Here is a 25,481-nt window from a genome sequence, read left to right as displayed (position 1 = left end):
GAAGGGGGGGGGGCATATACCCTTCTCGTGTATTCAGATGAAAGGTAGGGATTCTACATGTGGAAGGTACGGTCGAGATGAAGATATTTTCACATCCAAGGCAGGTGCCTAGATGAGATGCTTGGAATGAACACAGACACGCAAACTCCAGATTCCGCCGGCCGTAAGTAGGCAATGTCTCAATCGACTAGTTGCTTCTTTTTATTTTTCCTTCAATCCGAACTCAAAGACCCATCCAGTTCCCGTTTACACTTCCGCCCATGCCTTCAAACCCCGGCACATACCCGTTCCCAAACATGGCCGAGAACTCGTCGAGCGCAGGCGGCATCGGCGACAGACTCCCATCGAGCCCGAAAAACGGCATCGCAGGTGGCAACGACGCCGTACCCTGCCGCCCCGCGCCGGGCGCAACATGCCCTCCTCCTCTCCCGGCACCTCCGCCTCCTCCCCCGGAATGCCCGTGTCCTCCTCCCCGCCACAAACCCGCAGGATGCGGCGGAATCGGCGGAATCGGCAGCCCCGCGCCATCAAGCCCATCCCTCTCGCTCCTCGCATCACCACCTTGTCCCTGCCCTTGCGCAGGCGTATCCGTCTTCCACAGCATCTCCCACTTTTTAAACCTCGCATAATCAGTCTCCTTCACCCCGGACGCACCACCCGCGCCCCCGCCACCACCATTGCTCTCGTCAGCCATATCCAACCTCGAAATCGCGCGCTCAAAGGCCTCAATAAGCGACATTTCCGATTTCGCGGACTCCCCGCCCGCCGACATCTCCCTTAGCATCGCCATGCCTTCCCGTAGTGCGTCGCGGAGGCGGTCCGTCTTCTTCTGGAGGCACTGCGTGATGATGACGAGCAGCGCGGCGCGGCACGAGGAGAATTCCGTGTACGAGGCGCGGGCGAGGCCGACTGTGTTGCGGAGGAGGCGGCACGTTTCTACGACGCAGAGGGCTGCGTCGACGCAGTCTGCTACGAGGACGGCGCGCGGGTGTGTTGTTTTGCTGGTTGAACTGCTGGTTGTGGCGCGGCCGCTGGCGCTGGCACCGGCACCGGCACCGGCACCAGCACCAGCACCAGCACCACCGGAAGAAGGACCGCCTGCGACTGTCATGGCGACGGAGTCTGCGGGGGACCCGGAGGAGCTTGCTGTGCTGCCGCGGTGGGCCGCGTCGCGGGGGAAGATGAAGGGGCGGCCGGCGAACATGCGGACGAGGCAGTATTCTAGCCTCAGGTGCATTGTCGGGCGGAAGACGGCGGGGCCGGTGGTTGGGTCTTTGATGAAGGTTGGTTCTGGGAGGCTGTTCCACCAGTTGTGGAGTTGGGCTTTCATTTCGACGAGTTTGGCCATGCCTTCTGGGATTTCATTCTTTTCAAACGTTTTGAAGAGGGATCTAGAGAGTTGGGTGTTGGTGAGATGAGGGGGAGGAAGATGAGTTGGGGATGAAGTACATTTGGTGAGCTATTCTGCTGAGAGCGTTGTTGAGCTGAAGGGTTGCTAGCATGTGTGCCGTGTTTGGCGGTGCTGAACCGGGCCAGATTTCTGGTCTGTCGACTGGGCGTTCGGCGTCGACGTCGCTTGCTGCGATGGATACTGGCCGGCCGTGGAATATGCCGATACGCCTGGGAGATTAAAGTGAATATGAGTGAACCTGGGGACAAAGATATGCTCACTTTTCCGTCGTGTAGGCTGTCCACCATACACGGTTCCTCGTCTCACGAATAACGGGATCGAGGGCGGCCCCCGGATGCTTCCGATGCATACCATTCTGTATCGCGAGCTTGACCGCCAGGTTCAGGTAGACGTACGACAGCCCCGAGGCGTCGAGGGGTAACGTATACAGGCCGATGAGCAGACACGCCTGGACGCTCTCAAGCGACGAAATGGTGATCACGTCGGGAACCAGCCGGCACGCCTGCTGGTAGAACATGATGCCGATGGTATCCTCCGAAAAGGGGCTCGAGTCGGCCGCGGCGCTCGGCGGGCCGCCCCGTTCATTCCGGGAGTCTAGGTAGGCGTACTGCGTGCCGATGGCGAAGATGATGAGGATCATGCAGACGGTACCGACGTCGCGGCGCGTCAAGGAGGCCGAGTTCTCGTAGACGAGGTCGAGCCTGTCCATGAGCCAGTGGCGCTCGACGTAAAAGTAGCTCGTCTCGGCATGGTTGAAGAAGGCCTGGACGAGGAAGTCTGCTACGTAGCGGGGCGGGAGGGAGGAGAGGGAGGCTACTGTGTTGGAGGGGGACTGGAGTTCTTCTGGGCGGTAGTATTCTTTGAATTGTGTCTTTGGACCATCCGGAGCGTCCTGTGGGAGGGGTGTCAGTATTTGCCCGCGCGTGGTATAGGTTCTGTGACGAGAAGGGGGTTGCTTACGTTTACACACTGTTCGATCCATTGCTTTATCCGCATGGAGAAGTTCCAGTGTGAGAACTCGCCGGAGTAATCTGCTCGGAGGTCAACATGGCGGTCTTCGGGGAGAGGTCCTTCGGGATGCTAAAGCCGAGCTTGTTGACGGTCCGGGGAAGCGGTCCCGGGGAAGAGGGGGGGGGAGTACGGCAGGGGGAGGAGAGGAGATAGAGAAGGGGAAGGGGGAGAGAGAGAGGGGGGGCCCGCCTTACGTGTGATGTTGTTTTCCAGAGGCTGAACCGTTATCTCGTCGACCTTGAAGGAGTCGGAGCTCTGCGATTGCACCTCTGCCTCGGCGCCGACGTCCGGCTCCATGGTGACATCCGCTTCAGGACCAGCACCACCGCCGGCCCCGGTCACCGCGCCCTCCGGGCCGGTGCGCGGTCGTCCAGACGACTTCATCTTCTCCACGGACTCGGCCAAGGTCTTTAGAGTCTCGGCGTCGAGGGTGCTCTTGCCGGTGTAATGCGCCAGGAGCCGCTCCATGTAGGACATTCTCTGGGCGTCCTCATGATGTTGCGGGGGGCGGGGTCTATTATTATCATCCATCCGGCCTCGTCAGCCAGATGTTTAATTGCGCAAACCAAATGGAAAGCATGCAGATATCGCATTGTGAGGGGATCTCATAGCAATATTGAATTTAGGGAGGATGGGAAACAAAAGGAGATTAAAAGTTCTATAGTTCTCACCTCGTCGAGTTTTCCGATCCGGGCTCATCTCTCGTCGTGGGCGTGAGGAACTCGCACTGCCGGCGCAGACGGGTGCACCGGCGGCAAGGGACTCCTCCGTCGCATTTTTCTTTGAGTCGCCGACATCCGTCACAGCTTGGTAGCGTCAGCATGAGGGAGGTTCTCTCACATCAATTGGACGTAACCGAAGTACTAGTCATGAAAAGGACTGAACAAAAACGTGGAAAAACGAAATGGGCTTCATCGTACGCTCGAACTGCCCTCTTCCGCTCCTTATCCGCTACGCGACGCTGCTTGTGTCGTTGCAGGCGCAGGCCGTCCTCGGGATCCATCTACAACTTCTTTTTGGGGTCGCAATAGCCGATAAGGGGACTGTAGTGAGAAGGGAGAGAGCGGACAGTGCCGATCAACAGGGCCAGGCGAGGACCCGGGCCGGTGGAAGAGGACTCTCTCTCTCTCTCTGTGTGTGTCTGTCTCTGTTGTCTCTCTGGCTTGGTCTTCTTTGTGTTTAGGGAGGTTTGTTTAACTCTCCGCGGAAAGTGTTTCCCAAGTGACCCCGCCGTAACGAAGAGTCCGTGTTCAGAAAGGAAAGTCTGGTCTTGTCTTGGGTCTTTCTCTCAATGCCCTTGCAATTCCTCGGGAGGTGAGTGGGCAAGGTATGCGGGTGGATAAAGGAATGAGTGAGTGAACGACAGTGGTTGTTCCAAGTTTGTGTGTGTGTGTGTGTGTGTGTGAAGGGGGAGCTAAGATAGGCCTGCTGGCAGTGCTGACTCTCTCTCTGAGTCTTAGTTTCCTTCTTCCTCCACCGCCGCGCGCCCATTTTCCCAGAAAGGGGGGGGGGGGTCCGGGGAGGCAGAATTTCGGCGAAACCTCCAGCGCCGCGGTCGGCGGGGGGTCGGAGAGGAGCGGACCCGCTGTTTTTCGCGACCAAGACGCGGGGAAGCCGGCTACATCCCGGTCGGAGCCGAAATGGTGCATGAGGAATGATCCCTGGAACCTAAGAATCTGGAGTTGACTTGACTCGTGATGCGGAGATAGGGGGAGGATTTGACCGAAGTTCTAGATTCTGTGAGTAATCGACATCGTGTTGTTGGACAATTGGTCTCTAGAGATGCAATTGGTGGTCATGCAATTCGTTGAAGAGGACGAGAAAATGGACAAATAAAAGCATTGACGAGCACGAGCAACAGAATTATACAGAGTAACTCAATCTGATATTAACTTGACATCTTTATTAATTACCACCGTGCTATGGATACAAATCGCTCACAGCTTCGCCTTCAAGTCATCCTCCCACAGAGACTTGAGCCCGTCCTCAAGAGGACTATCTTTCCTCTCGATCCTCGCCTTCGACGTCTCCATGATACTCGGCAGCCCCGTGCTCTCAAAAGAAGCCCCATCGCGAATCATGGCCGCCACGCCTTTACTCGAGAGCAGAATCTCCGGCATCCCGTGACCAGAAAACCCAGCAATGATAAACTGCCCCGGCTTCCCAGGCACACCGCCCAAATGCGGCATGAAATCAGAGCTATACCCCATGATACCCGTCCACACCCTCTCCGTCGTCGCGCCGCTCTCCTCCCACCCGCGGAAATGTCTCTGCATGTACCCGTCAAAGTACGGCGCCGCGCCCTTGACCAGCTCGTCGTCCCGGACGTTGTCGAACCACTCGCCCCGCTTATGCCAAAACATTTGCCGCGCGCCGCCGACGACGATACTACCGTCCGCTCGCGGGATGAGGTAGTCGTTGTTCCGCGCGTCGAAGCGGATGCCGTACGTGTTGACCAGGTGCGGGCTGTTGGGGCCGCCCGGGCTGGTGATGCGGCTGCAGAGGCCACGGACGGGGACGATGCGGTCTTCGTATTGCGGGAGGACTTGTGCCGTGTAGCCGTTTGTGGCTACGACGACTTTACCTGCGCTGATGGCGCCGCGCGGGGTCTGGACTGTCCAGCGGCCGGCGGCGTCGGGCGTTGACGAGACTGATGTTACTGGCGTGTTGGCTTGCAGGTTCAGCCCCTGTTGGAGGAGGCGGTCTAGGAGCTGGTGGACCATCTTTGCTGGCCATAGATGTGCTGCCGTGAAGGAGAAGGCGCACTGCGCGCCTTTCACTCCTGAAACCTGCATTTGGATGATGAGCTACATCTTTCACCATCGATGTAAGCGGAGCAGATAGACCTACCCTTTCGGCGTCCTTCTTGGGAGTGAAGGAAACATCCTTCACATTCACAACGCCCGCCTTGACTAATTCCCGATACGCAGCCTCAGTCTCCTTGGCATGCTCCGGGTCAAGATACACATCAACCGCCCGCGTCAGATGAAAATCGCAATCCAGCCCCTCGCTCTCTACAAGCTCCTTGACGGCATACACATTTGAGGCCTCAAACGCAGCCAACTTGGCCGCCTGCTCGGGCCCAAAGAGCTTGGTGTACTTGGGCACCTGGAAATACGTGTCGGGCTTGACGTGCCCGCCATTGCGACCCGAGGCGCCGGAACAGACCTTCCTGGCCTCGAGGATGGTGATGGACGGCGGGGACGGGTTGTCCTTGAGGATGTGGTAGGCCGTGGCGACGCCCGCGAAGCCGGCGCCGACGATGACGATGTCGCTCGTGGCGGGGAGCTCCGGGGTTGTGCGGTGGTCGTCGAGGGCCCGGGGGGCGGCGTTCCAGAAGGAGGTGACGGGGTTGGGAACCGGGTTCCGGTTCGTCGGTTTTGGTGCGGGCATGACGATGGGATGTGACTGGATGAGAGGCGGTAGGTGGGCTTGGCAGGCTTCTTTCGGGCTTTCACAAAGGAGGGGCAAAGGTTTACTAGGCAGGCTAGAAGTGAGGCTCGAGCTGATAAGCAATATGTGTGGACTTTCTATATACCAATGTTGGGGGAGACAAGCGTGCAGAAGAGATTCGGAAGCCGCTTCTTTGGGCTGGCGCTACTACTAATCAAAACGAACCGGCACGTTTTCGTTCAACAAACGTGCCGTTGATGCTCGACTGGGACTGATAAGGAGCATTGAAGTCGGAAAACTAAGATAAGATGATTCGGGCATGGGATCCATCCCCACCGATATCTCTTTGGTCCCAGCTCCGGGTCACGGGTGGATGTTAGCGCTTCTTGGGGGCGTTGTGACGGAAAACACGGCGAGTGGCCGAGACCGGAGGCCGAACCGGCGGCGGGGAGTACGGGACCGGCAATTTGCCGGTTCTCTTTCTGTTCCCCTCCCCCTCTTAGTATGATGAGCAAATCGCAGGCGTCCAGTGACATGCAAGGTATGCACAGCGAATCACCACCAAGTTCCAACCAACACCCGAGAACGATATCTTGCTCACGGTAGAAAGCAAAGCATCAAGATTGGTCATTTTGTTCATTATTACGGGGGTTTGCCGCTTCGAGTGCGAGACCGAGGAAATAAACATCCCGTGACCCCCCTCCCCCCCTCTAGGAGAGTACGGATACCTTACCATTACGCCGTTTACGCCGCGGCCGCCCCCTCCGACGCGGCTATAATCTTCCGCGCCATCTCCGGCAACTCGGTCGCCATGACATCCATCTCCCCAAACAAATCCGTACACGGCTCCCCCTCGTACACGGCGCACCACGCCCCCTTGAACCCGCACCCCTTGGCCGCCGACGCATCCCACATGTGCGCGGCCGCGAACCACGCCTCCTCCCCGCCAAAGCTCTCCAGCACGGGCTTATACGCCCTGGGATCCGGCTTGCCGATGCCGTCCGCGTCGCAGCTCTTGAGGTTCTCCGCGGGCATGTCGATGCCTGCCTTGGCAAAGTACCCGCCCACGCGCTTCGCGTCGCCGGCCGTGAAGGCCCAGACTGTGAAGCCGGCCTCGCGCAGGAGCGTGAAGCACTCCTTTGTGCCGGGCCGGGCCTCGAGCTCGAGGAAGCGGTCCATGATGTAGGCCACGTCGTCGTCGGTGGCGAGCTTCCGCGGTTCCGGGACGCCGGCTTGGAAGAGCATGCGGTAGAAGAGGCTGCGGAAGATGTCGTAGAAGCGGCGGTAGCGGCCTTGGATGGAGAGGTAGGTGTATTCGCGCTCGGCGGCCTCGATCCAGGCGAAGCTGAGGAGGGCGGGCTTGATGTTGTGTTCTGCGAGTTTGGGGCCGAGACGGGTCTCGATGGCGCGGGGGATGGCGTCGTAGGACATGCAGGTGCCTACGATGTCGAAGACGACGTGTTTTCTTGGTGATGACATATTTGGGGTTGTGTGATGTGATGTGTGTGTGTGTGTGTGTGTGTGTGTGTGTGTGTGTGTGATAGTGAAGGAGTATTCACAAGGTGATTTTGGTTGTGTGAAGAAGTTATTTTGAGTATGGTGAGTTTGTATGATTGCGAATATGGTCTTGAAGGTTTATATGCGACCATCACGAACATCTCATCCATGAATAAGACACTTGGGCTATAGATAGCCTCATCACCGGCGCGCCTCATCGCCCTATCTCGGCGCCTGGGCCCGCGGGGATGAGCGGGGTACCGCAGCATGTGCCATTGCCGCGATAGACCCCTGTTACCCCAGCCGGCTGGTCTGGCGGATCCGATGAACCGGTTGCGTATCACTCGACGGGGCGTCCAGTCCCGAGAGAGGGGGAGCCCCGAGGAAAGAGATCACAGGCAATTCCCGGCTGTTGCATGATAAGCTACCGGCCGCCGGCCGCGCTACCCGTTGGTTCCGCCCGGTCGTCAGTATCCCCCTCCCCGACTCAGATTGTGCGTTGCGGTGGTTGGCTTACCCGACTGCCCATCTTTCGGACAAAGATTGTGGAAATCGGTATTCTGAATGGGTACACTGAAATGTGTGGTTTGCTCGTCGAGGAGGATTGAGACTCAACGATCGTTGGTAAAGTAGCTGTTAGATGCTTGATCTTATAGGACGTTTCTAGAGTTACATGAGTCAGCCATCCGTACCAGGACGACGGTGGGAACTATTGATGATAGCTATGATTTGACGCCTAATTTTAAGTAGGAAACCATGCGCCGGCCATCCATCTTCCAGGTTTGCACATTTCAACAAAATCATTATGAGAAGCGTATAGAGAGATTTAAGTTTTCAAGGCCGTCAATGGCTCTGTCATTATGGTATCAATAAGAGAAGCTTCCTATACTGTGATCCCCACCTTGGGTCTACCGTCGGAGCTGTAAATCCATGCTATGCTAATCCGCCAATTTTTTGTTTTCCCGTCCATGCCATGCTTTCGTGATAATGTTGTTTACAATGAAGAAAAGGTCTTCTCAAATGCAGAGATCAAAATGGGAACTGTAGAGATGTGTGTTAGATTCCTGATTATGTAAGGTAGGTTTCCATCAAGAGAACTTACCATGTGCCTCCTCGAAGATGAGCATGGGGCGGAGACGGATGGTCTCCTTGCCGCAAGCACCAATGTTGACGCCAAGGCGCTTCATCATGCCCGTGACGGCCGCCGCGCTCTGGGTGTCGAAGGCGACGTAGGTTCCCTGGCCCTTGCCGCGAAGGTTCATGACGTGGTCGGGGTACTTTTGGGCGAGCTTCTCCATCTCGGCGTAGAGGACTTCACCAACGCGAGCCTGTAACACGTGTGAGTTGTAAGTCATCATGCTTCTGGAATGGTTCACGTACGGTTTGCTCCACGAGCTTCTTCTCGCGGATCTCGTCAATGACTGCCTTACAGACGATGACGCGGGCGGCATCACCCATCCAGCTGCAGGTTCGTTAGCGACGATTGAAGAGATATGAGGACATTTGGGGAACATACGTGTTGAACTGGCGGTAGGCCTTGTCGGGGACCAGCATGCGGTCGCCAAAGTAGTAGCCGGCAGTCTGGGCCTTCTTGGAGAAGGTGACGATATCGGGAGGGGAGGTCAGGTTCCAGTGAGCGTGGCCCCAGAACTTGCCAGTGGCACCGAAGCCTACCAATCACATGAGTAAGACTGCATACAGCTTTCGTGTCAACGAGAGTTACTCACCAGTCTGGACCTCATCAACAATCATGACAACAGCATGCTTCTGCGTAATGTCGCGCAGACCCTGGAAGAAGGCGGGGGAAGCGTGGTTGTCACCGCCCTCGGACTGGATAGGCTCAACAATAACAGCAGCAACAGGGCAGTGCCAGCTCTGAATCAGCTCCTCCACCCCCTTCAGGCAGCGCTTCTCCTCGGCCTCGTTCTCGGCCGCGTACTTGTCCAGGGGGTACTTGAGCGCGGGGAAAGAAGCCTGAGGCCAGTTGAAGGACGGGATATCGAGCTTGTGCACGGCCTTGCTGCGCGTGGTGGACAGACTGCCGAACCCGCGGCCGTGGAACGAGTTCTTGAAGCTCATGATGGCCAGCTCGGGGGAACCGGGCGTGGTGTTGTGCAGGCACGAGTGGATCTCCTCGTGGGACCACTCGGCCTCGCCGCGCTCGCGGCGGCGGTAGAGCATGAAGGCGGCCTTGTAGGCCAGCTCGTTGGCCTCGGAGCCAGACTGGGCGGTGAAGATGTGGTTGAGGCCCTCGGGGGCGGCCTTCATGAGGCCGTCTTGGAGGAGGTCGTGCCAGGCGCCCGAGGGGAAGTTGCCGATGGCGGGTCTGTTGACGAGGGCGGAGATCATCTCGGGGGACTTGGCGGCCGCGATGAGGGTGGGGTTGTTGTAGCCTACCGGGATGGAGGCGATCTGGGAGTAGCTGTTTTGAGAAGGGGGAGATTAGCGAGATGCGGGTCGATGGGTGTGCCGGGCGAGGTGATCGGCGGCTGCGGCTCCGGGGGATATCAGACTTACACATCGAGGTACTTGTTGCCGTCAACGTCGACGATGCTGCAGAGTATTGTTGTTAGTTTGATTCTCTACCGAAACAGCCGTGCGGTTGCTGCGTACTAGTTTCCGGAGCTCTTGTCGTAGTCGACGACGAAGTGGATGGCGCGGGCGTCGAAGAAGGTGTCGAGCTTCTTGGCGCTAGCCTTGGAGATGGGTCCAGGGACCTCCGTGGTGACTGAGTGCTCAATGACGGCAGGCATCTTGAAGGTCTGGTCTTTATCTGAGCAACTGAGATATGGTGATCTTGTAAACGAGTCTTGGAGAAGGTGCGATGTAGTGTTTGCCGTTTTTCTTAGAGACTCGTGAAGCTTGTTTGATAAGGAAACTAATCGTCAAGTGTTGGGAGATCGAGTATTTATCGTCCGTGGTCATGCCCGAGAGCTTCCGTTCGCCCCTCGATCTATGAGAGCCGGGCACGAGCCGGCCGGTCCCGAACCGGCGCCCCATCCGGGCCTAGGCCTAGACGTAAGAGAAACCCCCGCCAAATCTCCATTGAATCTAGCATGGCCCATCCTCAAAATCCCGATTGCGGCTCATGTCAAACACATTGTGCATTGAGGCGTTTTCGGGGCGAAAGTTTTAGTGTACAGAATTGGTCTGATTTCTTGCCATTTTCAGCGGGTTCAAATCACAAGATGTGTCAAACCCCCCCTCCGAATGCCCCACTCCGGGCCCGGGCCGGTCCCACTCAAAAACCACAATTGTCGTTCCCACACCGGTATCAGACAGGCACAACGATGTCGCATTGCCGCCAACTTTGACGCCATCGTGAGAGAGTTCATATAAACAGTCGACCGCATGAGGCTGTCCGGCTTGCCGCGGTAGACTTGTAGACATCAGACAACTTTTCTGCAGGAACCAAAATCGAGGTGCATTACTTTTACTCACAATGGCATCAGTCGCACACCAAGTAAGTGGGGTCTTGCCGTCAAAGGACATGAGTTCGTCAATGAACGTCATGCGGTTGCTTACCTAGTACTCATTCATTTGCAACAGTTGAAAGATGCTTCTCTGCTGAAGACGTCATGCTACGTCAACGGACAATGGGTTGGCGCCAAATCTGAAAAGGTCTTCTCAGTCGAGAGTGAGTACACTTCTACCGCGTATACTCGGAATGGGCAGCCAAAGCTAACACTTCTCATCAGACCCCTCAACCCTCACCGAGGTAGCAAAGTGTCCCGAATTCGACGAGGCCGACACCGAAGCATCCATCCTCGCCGCCCACGATGCCTTCAAGTCCTTCCGCAAGACCCCGGCACGTGCCAGAGCGCGCCTCCTCCGGAAATGGTTCGACCTCATGATGGACAACGCCGACGACCTCGCCAAGATCATCACCCTGGAGAACGGCAAGCCTCTGGCCGACGCAAAGACGGAGGTCGGCTACGCCGCCTCCTTTTTCGAGTGGTTCTCCGAGGAGGCGCCCCGGATCTACGGCGACACCATCCAGGCGAGCAACCCGAGCTGCCGCCTCGTGACGCTCAAGGAGCCGGTCGGCGTCTGCGGTCTCATTGCGCCGTGGAACTTCCCCGCGGCCATGATCACGCGCAAGGTCGGCCCCGCGCTGGCGGCCGGGTGTACCGTTGTCGTCAAGGCCCCTGCCGAGGCACCCCTGACGGCGCTGGCCCTCGCCGAGCTCGCTCATCGCGCGGGGATCCCCGCGGGCGTGGTGAACATCATCACGGCCCTGGACAACACCGTCTCCGTGGGAAAGGTGCTGACGACGCACCCGGTCATCAAGAAGGTGTCCTTCACCGGCTCAACGGGCGTCGGAAAGCTGCTGATGAACCAATGCTCCTCGACGCTCAAGAAGTTGTCCTTTGAGCTCGGCGGTAACGCCCCCTTTATCGTCTTCGAAGACGCCGATCTGGACGCGGCGCTCAAGGGACTCATCGCGTCCAAGTTCAGAATCTCGGGCCAAACGTGCGTGTGCGCCAACCGGATCCTGGTCCACAGCAGCGTGTATGCTCAGTTCTCGCAAATGGTCGTCGACGCCATCAAGACCTTTGTCATCGGCGACGGGTTCGGCGAGAAGACGACGCACGGCCCGCTCATCCACAACCGCGCCGTCGCCAAGGTCGACGAGCACGTCAAGGACGCAGTCTCCAAGGGCGCGCGCGTGCTTCTCGGCGGCAAGCCCCTGGCCGAGCTGGGGTCCAACTACTTTGACCTCACTGTGCTGGCGGACATGAAGCCCGGCATGAAGATTTGCTCCGAGGAGACGTTTGGGCCCGTGGCGGCGTTGTTTGCGTTTGATACCGAGGAGCAGGCCGTCGAGCTTGCTAACGATGCGGACGTTGGTCTTGCGGGGTACTTCTTCAGCAAGGACGTGTCGCGGTGCTGGCGTGTGGCGGAGGCGCTCGAGGTTGGCATGGTTGGCGTAAATATTGGTAAGTCGTCCTTTTGGGCGAGCATTTCATGGGAGACTTTTGCTAACGAGCTGCTTATAGGAGCCATCAGTGATCCCGCTGCACCCTTTGGCGGCGTGAAGCAGAGCGGATTTGGTCGCGAAGGAAGCAAGTATGGTATTGACGAGTTTTTGGTGACCAAGATGGTTATGACTGGTATCGAGTAATGCCGCTTTTCCTGTCATGTTTTTTTTCTTCTTTACTTTGGAATAGACTATACCCTACCAAGTAGACGACAGAATAGGATGCCGGTCCACGTAAAAGTGTCCCTTTCATATATAGAGAGCAAGTTCCCTTGAGTGACGAAGACAGTCAAGATGGCGGAGAGTAGGAGTGATAGAACTAGAAGTAAGGTATTGAGAGGCGAATTATCATACCCCGCCGTCTGGGTCTGAGGATGGTCCGTCCAAAGGCAAGCAGCTGCCGTCAACGGACGAGCAGACCCCGAAGAAGCAGACTCAGCTCTCAGACGAGCAACCTCAACTGCATTCGGAACCGGAACCGGAACCGCGATTAAGTGAACAACTTCCCACCGACACGGAGCCCGCAACTCAATCACAACATGGGCCTTTCATCGACGATTCCAGCTTGTCCGAAGACTTCGAACAATACGAGAAGGGAAGCAAGTTGGTGCTCACCTATCAAGCTCCGCGCCGAACTTACGGCCGTTCTGAGTATCCCAATCCTCCAGGCATCGACAGCGATGACAAAGTTCTGTCCGAAGACGAAAAGCGCCTCTCTCGCACCGGCTTAGTCTATCACGATCGACATATCAGCAATCCTGATCCCACCCAAGACAAGGCTACAGTCCACCTCACCGTCGTGAAAACCAATATCCGGCGGCCCTGTTGCCGGCGCTCAGGTCATTTTGTGTAAAGTTGACGAAGCCAAATACGATGACGGAGCCAAACACGAGGACCTAACGTACAAGAAGCAGAAAGGTACTTTCAGACAGTATCTCACAGATAAACGCAAACGGGCGAAGCGGTATGTTGGAGACATTTTCGACCAGAAGAATGCGGGTAGTTCAACTTCATCTCGAGGGGATCGGAGTGAGAAACAACCAGACGTTGCCGGCGAGGCCCCATTCATAGTACCTATCGACGGGGAGCGCTTGACCGTGGTTCAGCTTGCGATCCTCAAGGTGTACGATGCGATGTTCTACCCCTTCAAGTACGGAATGAATCAAGGGCCCTGGAAGGTTACCTCTAGAGTCGATCAGGAGCACACTCGTGAGGCCGGTGCTTACAAGCATCTCTGGACTCACAAGAAAACTGGATATGAACAACTTGCACCTCAATACTACGGATCCTGGGCCATCGAGCTTACGACTACGAATTCGGATGTTGAAGACAAGCAGCGATTCTCCAGAGCCATCATCATAGAGTACATTGAAGGGACCAGCATCGAGGAGCTTTGCTTCCGGACTGCTAAAGAATACCTTCTCGTTCCTCGCAACAGGATGTTGCCTAAGATGGCCGATGGTACCAAGTGGTGCTTCGACAGGAAGCTTCGCTTGGAAGTCTTCGTGACGCTTCTGAAAGGCTACGTGAACATGCTTCATCACGGGGTCAATATGCGTCTCGACCCCGAAAACATTCTCCTCACAGGTAAACTCGGAGACGAGGTTCTCAAAACGCCTCGCGTTGTGGCGATTGACTATGTCGACGCCCTGATCGACGATGAGAGGAAGGAACCTCTCAGGGTCTACCAACGTTGGGATAAGCCGCCTCATCCCTGGGGCGAAATCTCATTGCCAAAGATGCAATACTTCCACGGCTGGTTTCCCCACCATTGGACGCCTGAACTTTTCGACAGCTGGCTCATTTACACCTTCGGACAATTGGACAATCCGGAGTACATGGACCCCAATATTTCGAAGGATCCTAAATTGTCAAAGGACCCTCAGATGTTGGAGCAACCTGGTTCAGGCCAAGATTCTGGACCTGAGCATTCTTGAGCATACAAAACGCGAGTGGTGAGGAGTTTCCCATCATCACAGAACCGAGGCGACGCATTGGTGCCGAGTTCCGGCCAGGAGACCCTGAGTGTGACGCACTGAGAGTTTGGAGGCGGGGTATGCTGGGGGGGGGACACATCCACATAGTGATAACAATGCATTGGGGCATGGGATGAGCGATGGTCATATTGCGACGTGAAGGAACCCGGGATAATTCTGATGGATAGTTGGAGTTGGGCCTCTCTTGGCAGTAAGCTTGTGGGTGTCATTGGGTAGCTCAACACGGAATCTCTTTGATGAAGCCCACCTGACTTGGTGCTTTGAGTTTGTCGGAACGGCAAGGCTGATAAGGAGCAATGGGCAGGTATCGTGGGCTGGCTGGCGCCTGCCCTGGGCGAAGTGGGACAACTGGCTTAGTCACCACGGCCGGTTAAGGTGGGGCAACCACCCAGGCCGTCCCCACCTACTTCGACCGACCCCTGCCCACAATGTAAAATAGGAAGTAACAAGAACAACAACAGCAATTATCACGGACATCGACGTGATTGTTGCCGAAGATACACCCTCATGAGGAAATGTATCACGCCTGTGATACCAACAGAGTTACTTGAATAGAAAGACACGTCTTGCTAGTAAAAAAGGAGGCGTTCTCTTCACGGTACTGATAAATGCTGTACTGGTGCTCAAAGCAGTAGTGGTAACATCAATGGAAACTAAGAATGTATTGAGCGGCAAACTATCCAGTAACCCGCATGCCCCTGCGCAATTACCCATGTTTTCTACCGCTACTCTTATACCTGTGGCTACTATTCTTCTTATCTAGCGTTATTCACTCTGAACCTTTTCCTTGAAGACGACACTAAGGGTCGCAGTAAGGTGGTGGTTGAAAGAAGAGTGATTTGTCTGCTCATTGCTGCCATAAAATCATCCCTTTCCGCTACCTTATACTGGAGTACATGAAACAAGTATTCCTATAGTGCCTAGACCCGTTCATAACATCTCATTCTTCTCATCCTGCGGAAGCAGCGGGGCCTTGTTAGCATCGCGCTCCTCCGCCTGCCCCAACGAAGCGGTCTTCCGAGCGAGCTCGCGAATCATTTCGGCGTCTTGCTTGCGCTGCTCCTCGCACTTCTTGTCCACCTCGCGCCTCATCTCCTGCTCCTCGAAGTCCCGAATTCTACGCGCTGCTCCCTCCCTGCGTTCTTGTTCCTCGCGCCGAGCGTCGTTTTCGGGGCCGTCAGCGGAGCCGCGGGGCGTCATGGTGCACCACCATGAGACGATGACGACCACCTCGAAGAGTACGGCAGAGATGGCAAGTAAGATGAGGCCGGTGTCCATATTGGGCGTCTTATCTGCTGCCAATGTTAGGGATTTTGTAATTTGACACTCGTGTATAAAGGGGACTCACTGTGTAGAATTGAGATTGTAGAAATAGTATCAATTTGGTTCGCTGGACGTCTTGATATTTGCCGCAGTGACAGGTCTTTGTGGAAAAGAAAAGTCTTGGTAAGTGGGTAGTCTGGACTGATTTGATAAAAAGGAGAAAATTTTTCCAAGGAGGATGCCGGAAAATTTGGCTTTATGATCCAGGATATTAAGTTTCTTTCGCCGGTGGTCTTATGACACCTTTTTGTCGGTGTACGTCTGTGAATACGGGAGATACGGAAGCCAGCTAAAGTCCTAGGGCTTCGGGTCCGGGTGGGGCACCTCGGGGGCTTAGGTTCCGTATGTGTTAGTGGAACGGGGCGGCCCCCGGCCCTCCGGGTGCCGCTCCGCCCGCCGTAGCCGAGATCCACAGCATCTGCTCAAAATGACGACTGACGATGGAAACCATGTGCCATGAAGGAAAATACCTCGGGTCAAGTGCCTAGGATGATAGATCACTCAATGCCTACTTGCCTCCTGGAGCCTCTAACCAAGATGGATCGAAGGAAGCAGACTGGCTTAAGGACATTTCTATAACTTCACAAATGTCTAGAACTAGGTTGCCCAAGGCATGTGCTATTGATTTAGTCGCTTACATATTCCATGATTACTACGTATGTAAAAGGGTGCTGAATCACCGGCAGACACGTCACACATTGGGACTCAACCGGTAGGCCTTATCAAATAGTTAGTGCCTTCCCACTCTAACAACAGATATCGGGCCTGGTGGCCTCTGGTCCAGTCGGCTCCTGGTGTTTTTGCATTTTTCTTTCCTGTTCTTGGACTTATTATCTGCTGTATGAAGCAGTTCTGCCTTCATTACGCCGGCTGTGTGTAGTATGTAGTAAAAAAAAAAAGGGGGGCCCGAAGAAGAGAAAAAGGCATGAACAACATATGAAATGTACTTCAGATGACCCTGCATATTTCTGCCTTACCTTACCTAGAATAGGTCAGTTTTTAGCCACTCATGTGGTAGCCTGTGATGCCCACGAGCTCTGAACGCCCGTCAGTGAGCCAAGATTGAATCTTCGTATGAATGGAAAGGCATCGGGGTACTTAGTAATTATTCAAAATATTCTGGAATGTATGAGGTTCTAGTCTATGTCATGGAGATCACAGATACCTTGAATCGCGAAGCACCGTGCTTGATCAAATTGACACAATAATCTTCACATGCATGAAACTCAGGAGCTGTATGTTTTGCGTGGATATGTGCAAAATTTGATGCATCAAGCATGATATTTACGTCCTCGACGGTAAAGTAGTAAGATATGTACATGAATCTGTCGTTGGTCTCTTTGCGTGTACCCGACTCAACGCCTCCCCCAATTACAACCACTGAGAAGCTCCAACAGGAGAGATAAGGAAGGAGCAAGCGATCCAAGCGAGAGCGCTTAGAGCTTGCCGAAGCCGGCGCTGGTGGTAACAGCCTTGGCGTCGTTGGCGGTGCCGGCAGTAGCGACGTTCTTGCCGGCAAAGTTGGCCAGGATGGAGGTGTCGGAGCCGACGAGGGTGCCGCTGGAGCCGTAGGCGTTGAGCTGGCAGGCGTGGCCGAGGTTGGTGGAGCACTTTGCGTTGGTGGTGGAGTCGGGGGAGGCGAAGATCTGGCCGGCGAGACCGGTCTGGTAGGCGGCGACGACGTTCTGGAAGATGTTGCCCTCGGCGACGATCTTGGCACCGGAATCGGCCTCGAACGCGTGGCCGGAGTTGTCGTACCAGTAGTTGTTGATGGCGTGGAGGAGACTGTGATGGAGTTTTGTTAGTTGGCAAGTTCGATAGCACACCATGTTCTCGAGGCATGCGCCGAGACTGGCAGGAATAATACGTACGTGTTACCGGCGACCTTGGGGGCTCTGCCAGAGGTGTGGTGGATGTAGTTCTTCTTGAAGGTGACCATGTCGTTGCTGCCGGTGAAGTAGAGTCCCCAGTAGTGGTGACCGTTGCAGGTAGCGGACCAGGAGGAAGAGCCGTCAATCTCGTTGTTGGAGATGGTGACACGGTTGGAGGCGCCGTTGCCGAGGACGATGTGCTGGCGACCGATCAGGGAGGTCTTGACGTGGTCGATCCAGACGAGGTCGGAGCCGTCGAGAGTGATGGCATCACCACCCCAGACGTACTTGGGGTTCAGGTTGGTAATGTGGATGTTCTAGCACCGGTAGTTAGTCCCTGACCGGTATGATAGTGACCAATAGAGTGGAATGAGTCTTCATACCTGGATGATGATGTTCTTGGCGCCGCCGGTGATGCGGAGACCCTTGCCAATGATAATACCCTTGCTGCCCTGTCCGATGATGGACTTGTTGGAGCCGACCTTGATGGGGTTCAAGCCAGCCTTGTCGTAGCTGTAAAGAGAATACGTAAGTATCATGAAAGTCACAGTATATCCGCAGGATGTAAGTGATTCTCTACGTACGTCGTGGAGACCTTGGGGGCGTTGGGCTGGTAGTTGGTGCACCAGTTGTCCTTGTTGATGGCAGTCTGGCAAGCAGAGCCCGTACCCCAAGGAGCGCAGCCGGTGGCGGTGGTGGTGCCCTCAGTGTTGCGGAAGTCAAAGGTCTTGGTCAAGACGATGACGCGGGCGGAGGAGTCGGTAAGGTAGGAGACAAGCTCGGAGGTGGTGGAAGGGTAGACGGGAGTGGCGCTACCACCACCGGTGGTTCCCTTGGCGAAGCCCTCAGCGGCGCCAGAGACGGCGTCGGCTGCGAGAGCCAAGGGGGCGAAGGCAGCCAGTGCCACGGAGAGAAGAGCAGATCTCATAGTTAGAAGGCTTTTGAACAAGAAGAATAAAAACGTAGATACAAAAGAACGAATAGGTTTTGGTCGGATGTGAAAGAGAGACAAGAGGACGAAAGCCGCTGGAGTAAGAAGGAGCTTCCAAGTCAAAGAGCGCGGCTCAAGGTCGATTATATATGTTTGTTGGAAACTGTGCCGCTGTTCGACGCCGCTCCTTCAACGAACCCCCTTCCTCCATGTCTTCCTTCTCCTTTCCCAGGTAGTACGGATAGAGTAGCCCCCTAACCATGAAGCCTTTCAAGATAGCCCCCCGCCAGCAGGGCCAGACGAAGGCCTCATCTCACGGCTCCTCATCCTTCTAGGCCTTCCAAAGAAAAGCACACCCCCAATTGCGCAGTCGGCCGAGGAACATTGCTTAATCCACCCACACTACTTTCCGAAGAATCATGGCGTTAGGTGCCGGAGCCGACTTGTTCGAGGGATAGAGTGGTGGGTAGTCTCCGCTGATTCGTGGGGATTTGCTGCGCTCTGTAACCCCTTCATCTACCACGTCACCCCGTCTGACCCGGGGTTGCGGTGATAGCTTCGGCGGCACAATCCGAATCGAGCCCGTCGACGAAGACGTTCGGCTTAGCTCGCGGGTCTCGCACGGCCTCGCACTCATCTGTGGCGTCACTTCCATCAATGAAAAGACGAACAGAGATCTCCGCTGGTAGGGCCGCGTTATGGGGGAGAGGGGCGGGACTTGGGAAATGTGGCTGCCCCAGGGCCCGGAGGCAGACTAAAGACTGCCAGCGATGGAGCTCGGAAAGGACCTGCTGCAGTGAGATGTCACGGGGTGTCTAAACCAGTCAGTACTCATGTCCACGAGCGGCAGTTCGCGTTCCTAGGGTACCATTCGTTTTTGAGGAGGAGAGACGCTCCGTCTGCAAGGTGCCAAACATGGGTTCAGAGAAATTTCCGCCACTAAGGACACATGGGATCCGAGAAAAGGAGCTCCAACATGCAGAGCACCACGCTCTAGGCTCTCCATAAGTCGTTCCGATGAAACGGTTGGAAATTTCCCGGTTGATGGCGTACTCCCTGGCATTTGTTGGCATTAGCAAACCTGGGCAAGCCGCAAACGCCGCACCGCGGCACAGACATGGAAGAGTAATACGCGCGTGGACATCCATACTCAGTCAGACTCCAGAGAGACCCAGTAAATCAGAAAAAATCATGGGTCGTGAGAAATAAGCTAACAAGCTTCTAGCCTCGGCCTGTCTCCGACTCTACGTGTGACAATGTGACATGATATGTCGTCCTGAGAAGGGATAAGATCTGTTAAGCATAAACCGCGGTAGGCAGGCTCCATTTATTTGGCCCAAGCTCCTTCGTGGACTTTGATTTTTACTTTTCGGTTACACGTGTATTGTGACGGCAGTCAGTTCTCCCCCGTACAGCAAAAAGAAACCTTTTTTCAGGACCTGGTCTGCGGAGGGAGAGAAAGTCAATCGGAAGCAGAAAAACACACACGCCATTTCTGCTTGGTGCGGGTTGTCTCTCCTTAGTGTTTCGAGTCTGGGTTAACGTGGGCAGCCGGATGCCTCGAATGGGATTAGTTTGGACGGGCTGATATGAGAAATGGGCGGCTAATGCCTCTCGCCGACGTTTTCTTTTCGCAATCCGTGTCCATTCAGGGGTGGGATCCAATCCCGGGCAGAATTGGCACAAAGGTGTCTAGTGTAGGTCCCAGAGACCAGGATATGCATGCCAAGAAATAGATTGAGCCTCAAGCCCAGCCCACGAGGAACTCGAGAAAGCCCCATATCGAGGAGCCACAGAGAGCCACATCTCGAAAGATATCCGATATCAAGCCACAAGGATGACGAGGATGAATTGTGGTTCCCGTCACTTCTTCAAAGGATCGACTATTCCGGTGAGATGGAAACTCTTGTGGGAACTCTGGGAATAGTACCACCAACACCCAGTATTCCCGACCTGTTCCCTTACATCCCTTTGACCATCAAAATTGGATCTTGGCTCTGTTTGCCGGGACACACAGCAGCAGCGGTCAGACTGTCAGAACGGCGGATAGAAGCGAACCAGAACCTCCAATGCCTCCAATCATCGTGGTCAGCCTAAACCTGTATTTACAGTGATCGGCAACTCTCTTTCCTGGGAGGGAACGCTGTTCCATAAAATACGGCTTTATGGATTGTCAAAGTACCATTCAAAATATATATTAACTCCTCGGTACGACCCCTAGCCTCCTTGCCTTACCAATGCTGATGGAGGCAAATTGAATTCGATTCGCTCTCATCCCTTCCCCCCCCACCCCCACCGTCCCGACCCGGGCGTCGTTTTCCCTTTACCCATATTGCCATTTCGCAGCTCATACGACTTTAGACTTCACCGGGGGCTCTGGTGTTCTCAACAAACTCTCTCTCGCGCGCCAAGATCTCCTTCTCAGCCTTGGTGTTACCCTCCTTGGGCAGGTAAGAGAAGATGACAGGAATCAGTGCCGCCAGAATGGTTCCGAAGCCGGTGAAGGCACCCGTGACCGCGAACCCCTTTACGAACCGGGGCCCGTCCGACGAGGGCCAGAGCCTACTGCCGTAGACCGCCGAGAGATTTCCGACAGAGTTGACCAGGGCCACCACCACCGCGCGCTTCTCCGCAGGGAGCGAAATGACCTCGGAAGTCCAATTAAGCATGAGCGGGAGCGCCGTGTACAGGCCGGCAATGTAGAAGCACAGCATGGCGTACACGACTTTGGGATTCGACACGGTCACGCAGACGAGCGTGCAGACGAAGCTGAGACACATGCACCCCGTGATGTGCCACCTGCGGTCCCTCGTCTTGTCGGCCGTGTACGAGAGCACGAGCAGGAAGACGGCGCCGACCATCCAGATAGGGATGGTCATGTACTGCGCCATCACCGACGTGTAGCCCATCTGCTTGACAATCGTGGGGATGAAGTAGGAGATGGTGCAAGAGCCCAGGTCCATCGTGAAGAGCACCACAAAGACGTACGTCCGCGGGTCGGCCAGCGCGGCCTTGAGAGATTGCCAGTGGGTGAGGCGCTGGCCGTGTCGCGCCGCCGTCGTCTGCCGATCGTGGATCATGCGGACCACGGCGAGCTGCCGTTCCTCCAATGAGAAGCGCTTCGTCGTCTCGGGGAAGTCGAGCAGCACGAACTTGAGAATCATGGCGAACCCGACTGTGCAGACGCCCTCAATCAGATAGAGCCATCGCCACCCTCGCATGCCTCGGACGCCTTCCATATTGCCGGTAATTGCGCCAGCGAGGAGACCGCTCACTGCGCCGGAGCATACAGAAGCGGTATAAAAGATTGAGAACCTCTTGCCTGTAAAACGCAATTTCAACTTTAGTACGAGCTGACGTAGACCAGTTGTGAGGCTTGGCATCTATCAGACTATCCGTACTTGAGCTACTTCAAAAGATAAAAAGTAGATTAAAGTACGGAACCTGCGGGTGATGCCGTGATAGTAGGTAATTAGGTACTTACCGATTTCTGCCTTTTTGTACCAGCAAGTCATCACGTACAAGACACCAGGGAAGAATCCAGCCTCGATGCAGCCGAGAAAGAACCGAAGAGCCAGCATTCCTTCGTAGTTCTTGACAACCGACATCACAGAACACACGGTGCCCCAGACAATCATGATACCGGGCAGGTAGTATGACGGGCGAGATCGAGTAAGCAACATATTCGAAGGGACTTCGCAGACGAGATAGCCAATGAAGAAGATGGAAAGCAACATGGCATATTCTGTACCATCATCATGTCAATACCGAATTCTTTGAGTTCTTTGGTCTGAACTAGTACAGGGGGGGCGCTTACGATCGTCTGTGAGTTTGAGGTCTGCTTCCATACCAGCAACTTTGGCATTGCCCTTTGTGACAAGTCAGTTCAGACACCCCTGCGCGTAATCTGCCGCGATAGACTCACGATATTCTGCCTGTCGATATACGCTAAAATGTACATGAACCATAATGTCGGCCCCTGCCATTGGCGTTAGCATCGCGCCATTGCTGACTCGGCTTTCGACTACTGTTCAACCCAGCAGACGAGCCAGGGGGAGAGAAGAAAAAGGCTAACCATGTATAAGTCGAGCTTCCGCACGAGGGCCTTCTCTTCCGGAGAGTCTGGAACATAGTTTGCCAATGCTTGTTCCAATTCCAAGTCGTGCTCGGATAGCGTGACTTTCTCAGTGTACGCCTCGGCCGTGTCCGCAGCGTCGGAAACCTCTGGTTGAGGCTTTTCTGTCTTGATATCGGCCATGATGAACGGGACTGGTTTTCGGTTGACCTGGACTCGTTCGCAGTTCAAGCAATACTTCGATCACGGAGACAACATCATCAAGGACCTCACGTTGGGGGAAGGGGTACTAATGCTCTTATAAAGTCTTATCTACTTAGCATTGGTGCTGACGATCAACCAGCGTATCACGCGTAATGCGTGGACTGAGTCGGAAAACAGCCGTCTTGCTTAGATACGGGACAGATTGAGTTGGGCGTGGCTAAACCCCGCATTGTTATCGGTAGTTCAACTATAGAGAGTTTGATAGACCGAAACCAGGATGACCGAAGCAACTTGTTATCTCTCCATTGTGACGGCGACCGTATCCTCGCACGTTCCACCCCCAGCCACTATCACCGTCCCCCGCGTTTCCACACTGAAGATACCCTTGCAGCGTGATAAACGAGTTAACAGTTGGGTAAAAGCAATCGGGCGGGGTTCTGTCATTCCGGCTGCAAATGATAGATGACCGATGGTGCGTTAGACTGCCTGGGCAGTTATTAGCAGTATCATTCCGGGTATCGACAATGAAGAGTGTGGGTCCGGTCCCGAGGCCAGTTGGTCTGTGTGACCCGGCCCGGTGCACTTACTCACGGATTAGGAACATCTCTCCAAGTCTCTATCAATGCGGCCGGCATTGCCATGTACAAACCGTTGAACAAACCACGGATATCGTACACGAATATCCGCACTTGCTAACGCTACCAAACAGCCGGGCCAAGTTCATGTCGCAGCCGGCCGCCAATGCCACATGGCCACGGTATCAAGCCGCCTAGCGACTGGAACGTTTTCTTACTTCTCCCGCGGCCAAAGGCTTTGCCGCAACCTCCACCTCCACCACCGCCAAGGGAGAAGGCAAAGGTGAAGCCGTCCCATCACCAGAAACCTTGTGCACTAGCCCTCTGCGCCGGTGCCTCGAACTGAGCAACCTCGCCTTCAGGCCCCTCGTCGAATCCAAGGGCCAGGAATTCCGACCCATCATCATGGGACATTTCTAATAATCAGACGAGACCAAAGAGCGCATAGGCTGAGCAACATCGATTTGCTCAACTTGGCGGAAGTTACATCTGCACTCTTCTTCCTATAACGTACTTGATAAGCGAGCTGCCCAGACAAGCGAGCTGCCCACCCAACCGCGTTCATCCTTCCTCCTCACTTCTAATGCGTATCACGCCACAAATAATCATGTCGTCATAAAGCAAAGAGGCCCAATTAAACTTAGCAGTCGATGCTATCTAAAAAAAACCCTAAACTCAGCATTCGAGCCGCAACAAGAATCTATTTAGTCCCCCCTAGGACCCTAGGTACCCGATTCAAAGGCACACCTGCACGACAAGATACTATACCTAACTTACGTAAATTGACGGAGCTTGAAGAGGAGAAGCTATTTGAGTATATCCTCGACCTGGATTCCCGATCGTTTCCTCCCCGGATCAGTGGTGTGGAAGAAATGGCTAATCGATTGCTCGCCGACTGCGATGCGCCCCCAGTTGGGAAGCGCTGGGCTTCAAACTTCGTTAAATAACAACTATAGCTCTGGACGTGCTTTTTTTGTAAATACGATTATAAGAGGGCCTAATGTGAAGATCTAGATGCGATAAATGCGTAGTTTCGGTTTATGGCGAACATAATTGCGAAATACGGCATTATGGACTCCGATATCTATAACTTCGACGAGACTGGGTTTATGATGGGCCAGATTGTATCCGGGATGGTCGTTACGAGTGCCGAAAGGCGTTTAAACACAAAAATGATGTAGCCTGGTAATCGTGAATGGGTTATAGTTATTTAGGCCATCAGTTCGTTAGGCTATAGCGTTCCGCCGTACATTATCGTTGTAGGCTAATATCACCTCTCTACCTAGTATATAGAAACAGATCTCCCACGCGACTAGGTCATCGCAACGTCTGAAAACGGATAGACAATAAATGAAAGAGACCTAGACTGGCTCTAGTACTTTGATCAGTATACAAAACCGCATATAACTAGCAGTTATCGCCTCCTCGTCGTCGATAGATACGAAAGTCACCACTCTACGGACTTTGAGATATATTGCAAGGAAAACAATATCGTTATACTCTGCATACCGGCCCATTCGTCTCATCTACTTTAACCCTTAGACTTTGGGTGCTTTGGGCCACTAAAGACGGCTTATGGTCGACAAATTAAGGATAAGATGCGCCGGGGTAATACCCATATTACGAAGGACTTCTTCCCTACATTTCATAACGCTTTCATACAAGCCCTAATAGTAAAAAACATCTAGGGAGGCTTCAGAGGGGCCGGGCTTGTTCCTTTGAGTGCCGAAAGTGTGCTTTCGAAGCTTAATGTTAAGTTATATACTCCAATACCCCCAGGGTCCCTACTAACAACACCCCCCGCGTGGACTTCTCAGACGCTAAATAACCCAACAGAGGCCTCTTCTCAGTCCGAACTCATTAAAAAGAGGATCTCCCGCCATCAGAATAGCTCCCTAACTTTAATTATTAAAGCTATAGAGCATTTATTAAAGAGAGCGCGGGGATTTATACACCAGATTACCTTATTAAGGTCGGAGGCCTAGATCCTCCGGGAGGAAAATAACCTACTTAGCCGACGTAGGAGGGCTAAGAAAACACGTCTCAGACAAGGAGGAAGTCTTACTATAGCTGAGGTAGAGGATATTTAGTCGTAGAGAGAGGCTACGGCCTAGATTGAGGAGGAAATGCGCTAGAGTAGTGGTTGTCGGCCGAGGATAAAAATAAGTTAACGGCGATGTGGCGTCTGCGGAAACACTGGCCATAATACGCG

General features: G+C 54.6%; 9 protein-coding genes across 9 annotated transcripts; 3 read left to right on the top strand and 6 right to left on the bottom strand.

The window, feature by feature from the left end:
• Positions 1–223: 223 nt before the first annotated feature.
• BDP81DRAFT_463688 (fungal-specific transcription factor domain-containing protein) lies at positions 224–2,899 on the bottom strand (the record flags this gene model as incomplete). The annotated part of the gene is made up of 5 exons (XM_060594054.1): positions 224–1,391; positions 1,450–1,620; positions 1,672–2,303; positions 2,372–2,442; positions 2,617–2,899. 5 exons carry the CDS (start codon positions 2,897–2,899, stop codon positions 224–226), a joined length of 2,325 nt encoding a protein of 774 aa, XP_060441628.1.
• Positions 2,900–3,205: 306 nt separating this feature from the next.
• On the top strand, positions 3,206–3,803 carry BDP81DRAFT_435095 (uncharacterized protein). Its single transcript, XM_060591024.1, has one exon. It carries the CDS (start codon positions 3,327–3,329, stop codon positions 3,603–3,605), a length of 279 nt encoding a protein of 92 aa, XP_060441627.1. The 5' UTR covers positions 3,206–3,326; the 3' UTR covers positions 3,606–3,803.
• A 556-nt stretch (positions 3,804–4,359) lies between these two features.
• Positions 4,360–7,294, bottom strand: BDP81DRAFT_327189 (FAD dependent oxidoreductase-domain-containing protein; the record flags this gene model as incomplete). Its single annotated transcript, XM_060585122.1, has 3 exons — positions 4,360–5,211; positions 5,273–5,873; positions 6,585–7,294. 3 exons carry the CDS (start codon positions 7,292–7,294, stop codon positions 4,360–4,362), a joined length of 2,163 nt encoding a protein of 720 aa, XP_060441626.1.
• Positions 7,295–8,140: 846 nt separating this feature from the next.
• On the bottom strand, positions 8,141–10,161 carry BDP81DRAFT_355307 (4-aminobutyrate aminotransferase). The gene is made up of 7 exons (XM_060586284.1): positions 9,926–10,161; positions 9,830–9,865; positions 9,040–9,734; positions 8,829–8,982; positions 8,693–8,774; positions 8,415–8,640; positions 8,141–8,353 (listed from the first exon to the last, which is right to left on the bottom strand). Exons 1-7 carry the CDS (start codon positions 10,063–10,065, stop codon positions 8,307–8,309), a joined length of 1,380 nt encoding a protein of 459 aa, XP_060441625.1. The 5' UTR covers positions 10,066–10,161; the 3' UTR covers positions 8,141–8,306.
• A 459-nt stretch (positions 10,162–10,620) lies between these two features.
• On the top strand, positions 10,621–12,543 carry BDP81DRAFT_355304 (succinate-semialdehyde dehydrogenase). The gene is made up of 4 exons (XM_060586283.1): positions 10,621–10,775; positions 10,862–10,949; positions 11,011–12,252; positions 12,313–12,543. The coding sequence occupies exons 1-4, from the start codon at positions 10,755–10,757 to the stop codon at positions 12,435–12,437; spliced, it is 1,476 nt and encodes a 491-aa protein (XP_060441624.1). The 5' UTR covers positions 10,621–10,754; the 3' UTR covers positions 12,438–12,543.
• Positions 12,544–12,587: 44 nt separating this feature from the next.
• BDP81DRAFT_409065 (uncharacterized protein) lies at positions 12,588–14,348 on the top strand (the record flags this gene model as incomplete). The annotated part of the gene is made up of 3 exons (XM_060589066.1): positions 12,588–12,618; positions 12,683–13,077; positions 13,133–14,348. The coding sequence occupies 3 exons, from the start codon at positions 12,588–12,590 to the stop codon at positions 14,228–14,230; spliced, it is 1,524 nt and encodes a 507-aa protein (XP_060441623.1). The 3' UTR covers positions 14,231–14,348.
• Positions 14,349–15,220: 872 nt separating this feature from the next.
• On the bottom strand, positions 15,221–15,568 carry BDP81DRAFT_474122 (uncharacterized protein; the record flags this gene model as incomplete). The annotated part of the gene is made up of 1 exon (XM_060594679.1): positions 15,221–15,568. One exon carries the CDS (start codon positions 15,566–15,568, stop codon positions 15,221–15,223), a length of 348 nt encoding a protein of 115 aa, XP_060441622.1.
• A 1,481-nt stretch (positions 15,569–17,049) lies between these two features.
• On the bottom strand, positions 17,050–18,412 carry BDP81DRAFT_397415 (pectin lyase; the record flags this gene model as incomplete). Its single annotated transcript, XM_060588319.1, has 4 exons — positions 17,050–17,398; positions 17,485–17,801; positions 17,868–17,997; positions 18,069–18,412. The coding sequence occupies 4 exons, from the start codon at positions 18,410–18,412 to the stop codon at positions 17,050–17,052; spliced, it is 1,140 nt and encodes a 379-aa protein (XP_060441621.1).
• A 2,308-nt stretch (positions 18,413–20,720) lies between these two features.
• BDP81DRAFT_355298 (allantoate permease) lies at positions 20,721–22,697 on the bottom strand. The gene is made up of 5 exons (XM_060586282.1): positions 22,491–22,697; positions 22,341–22,394; positions 22,233–22,284; positions 21,900–22,160; positions 20,721–21,737 (listed from the first exon to the last, which is right to left on the bottom strand). The coding sequence occupies exons 1-5, from the start codon at positions 22,671–22,673 to the stop codon at positions 20,773–20,775; spliced, it is 1,515 nt and encodes a 504-aa protein (XP_060441620.1). The 5' UTR covers positions 22,674–22,697; the 3' UTR covers positions 20,721–20,772.
• Positions 22,698–25,481: the final 2,784 nt, after the last annotated feature.

The sequence above is a fragment of the Colletotrichum phormii genome (genome assembly GCF_030913505.1).
Source record: "Colletotrichum phormii strain CBS 102054 chromosome Unknown BDP81scaffold_19, whole genome shotgun sequence".
NCBI classification, from domain to species: domain Eukaryota; kingdom Fungi; phylum Ascomycota; class Sordariomycetes; order Glomerellales; family Glomerellaceae; genus Colletotrichum; species Colletotrichum phormii.
Note: the sequence above shows the minus strand (reverse complement) of the source record. Positions and strands in the feature narration are given on the sequence as shown.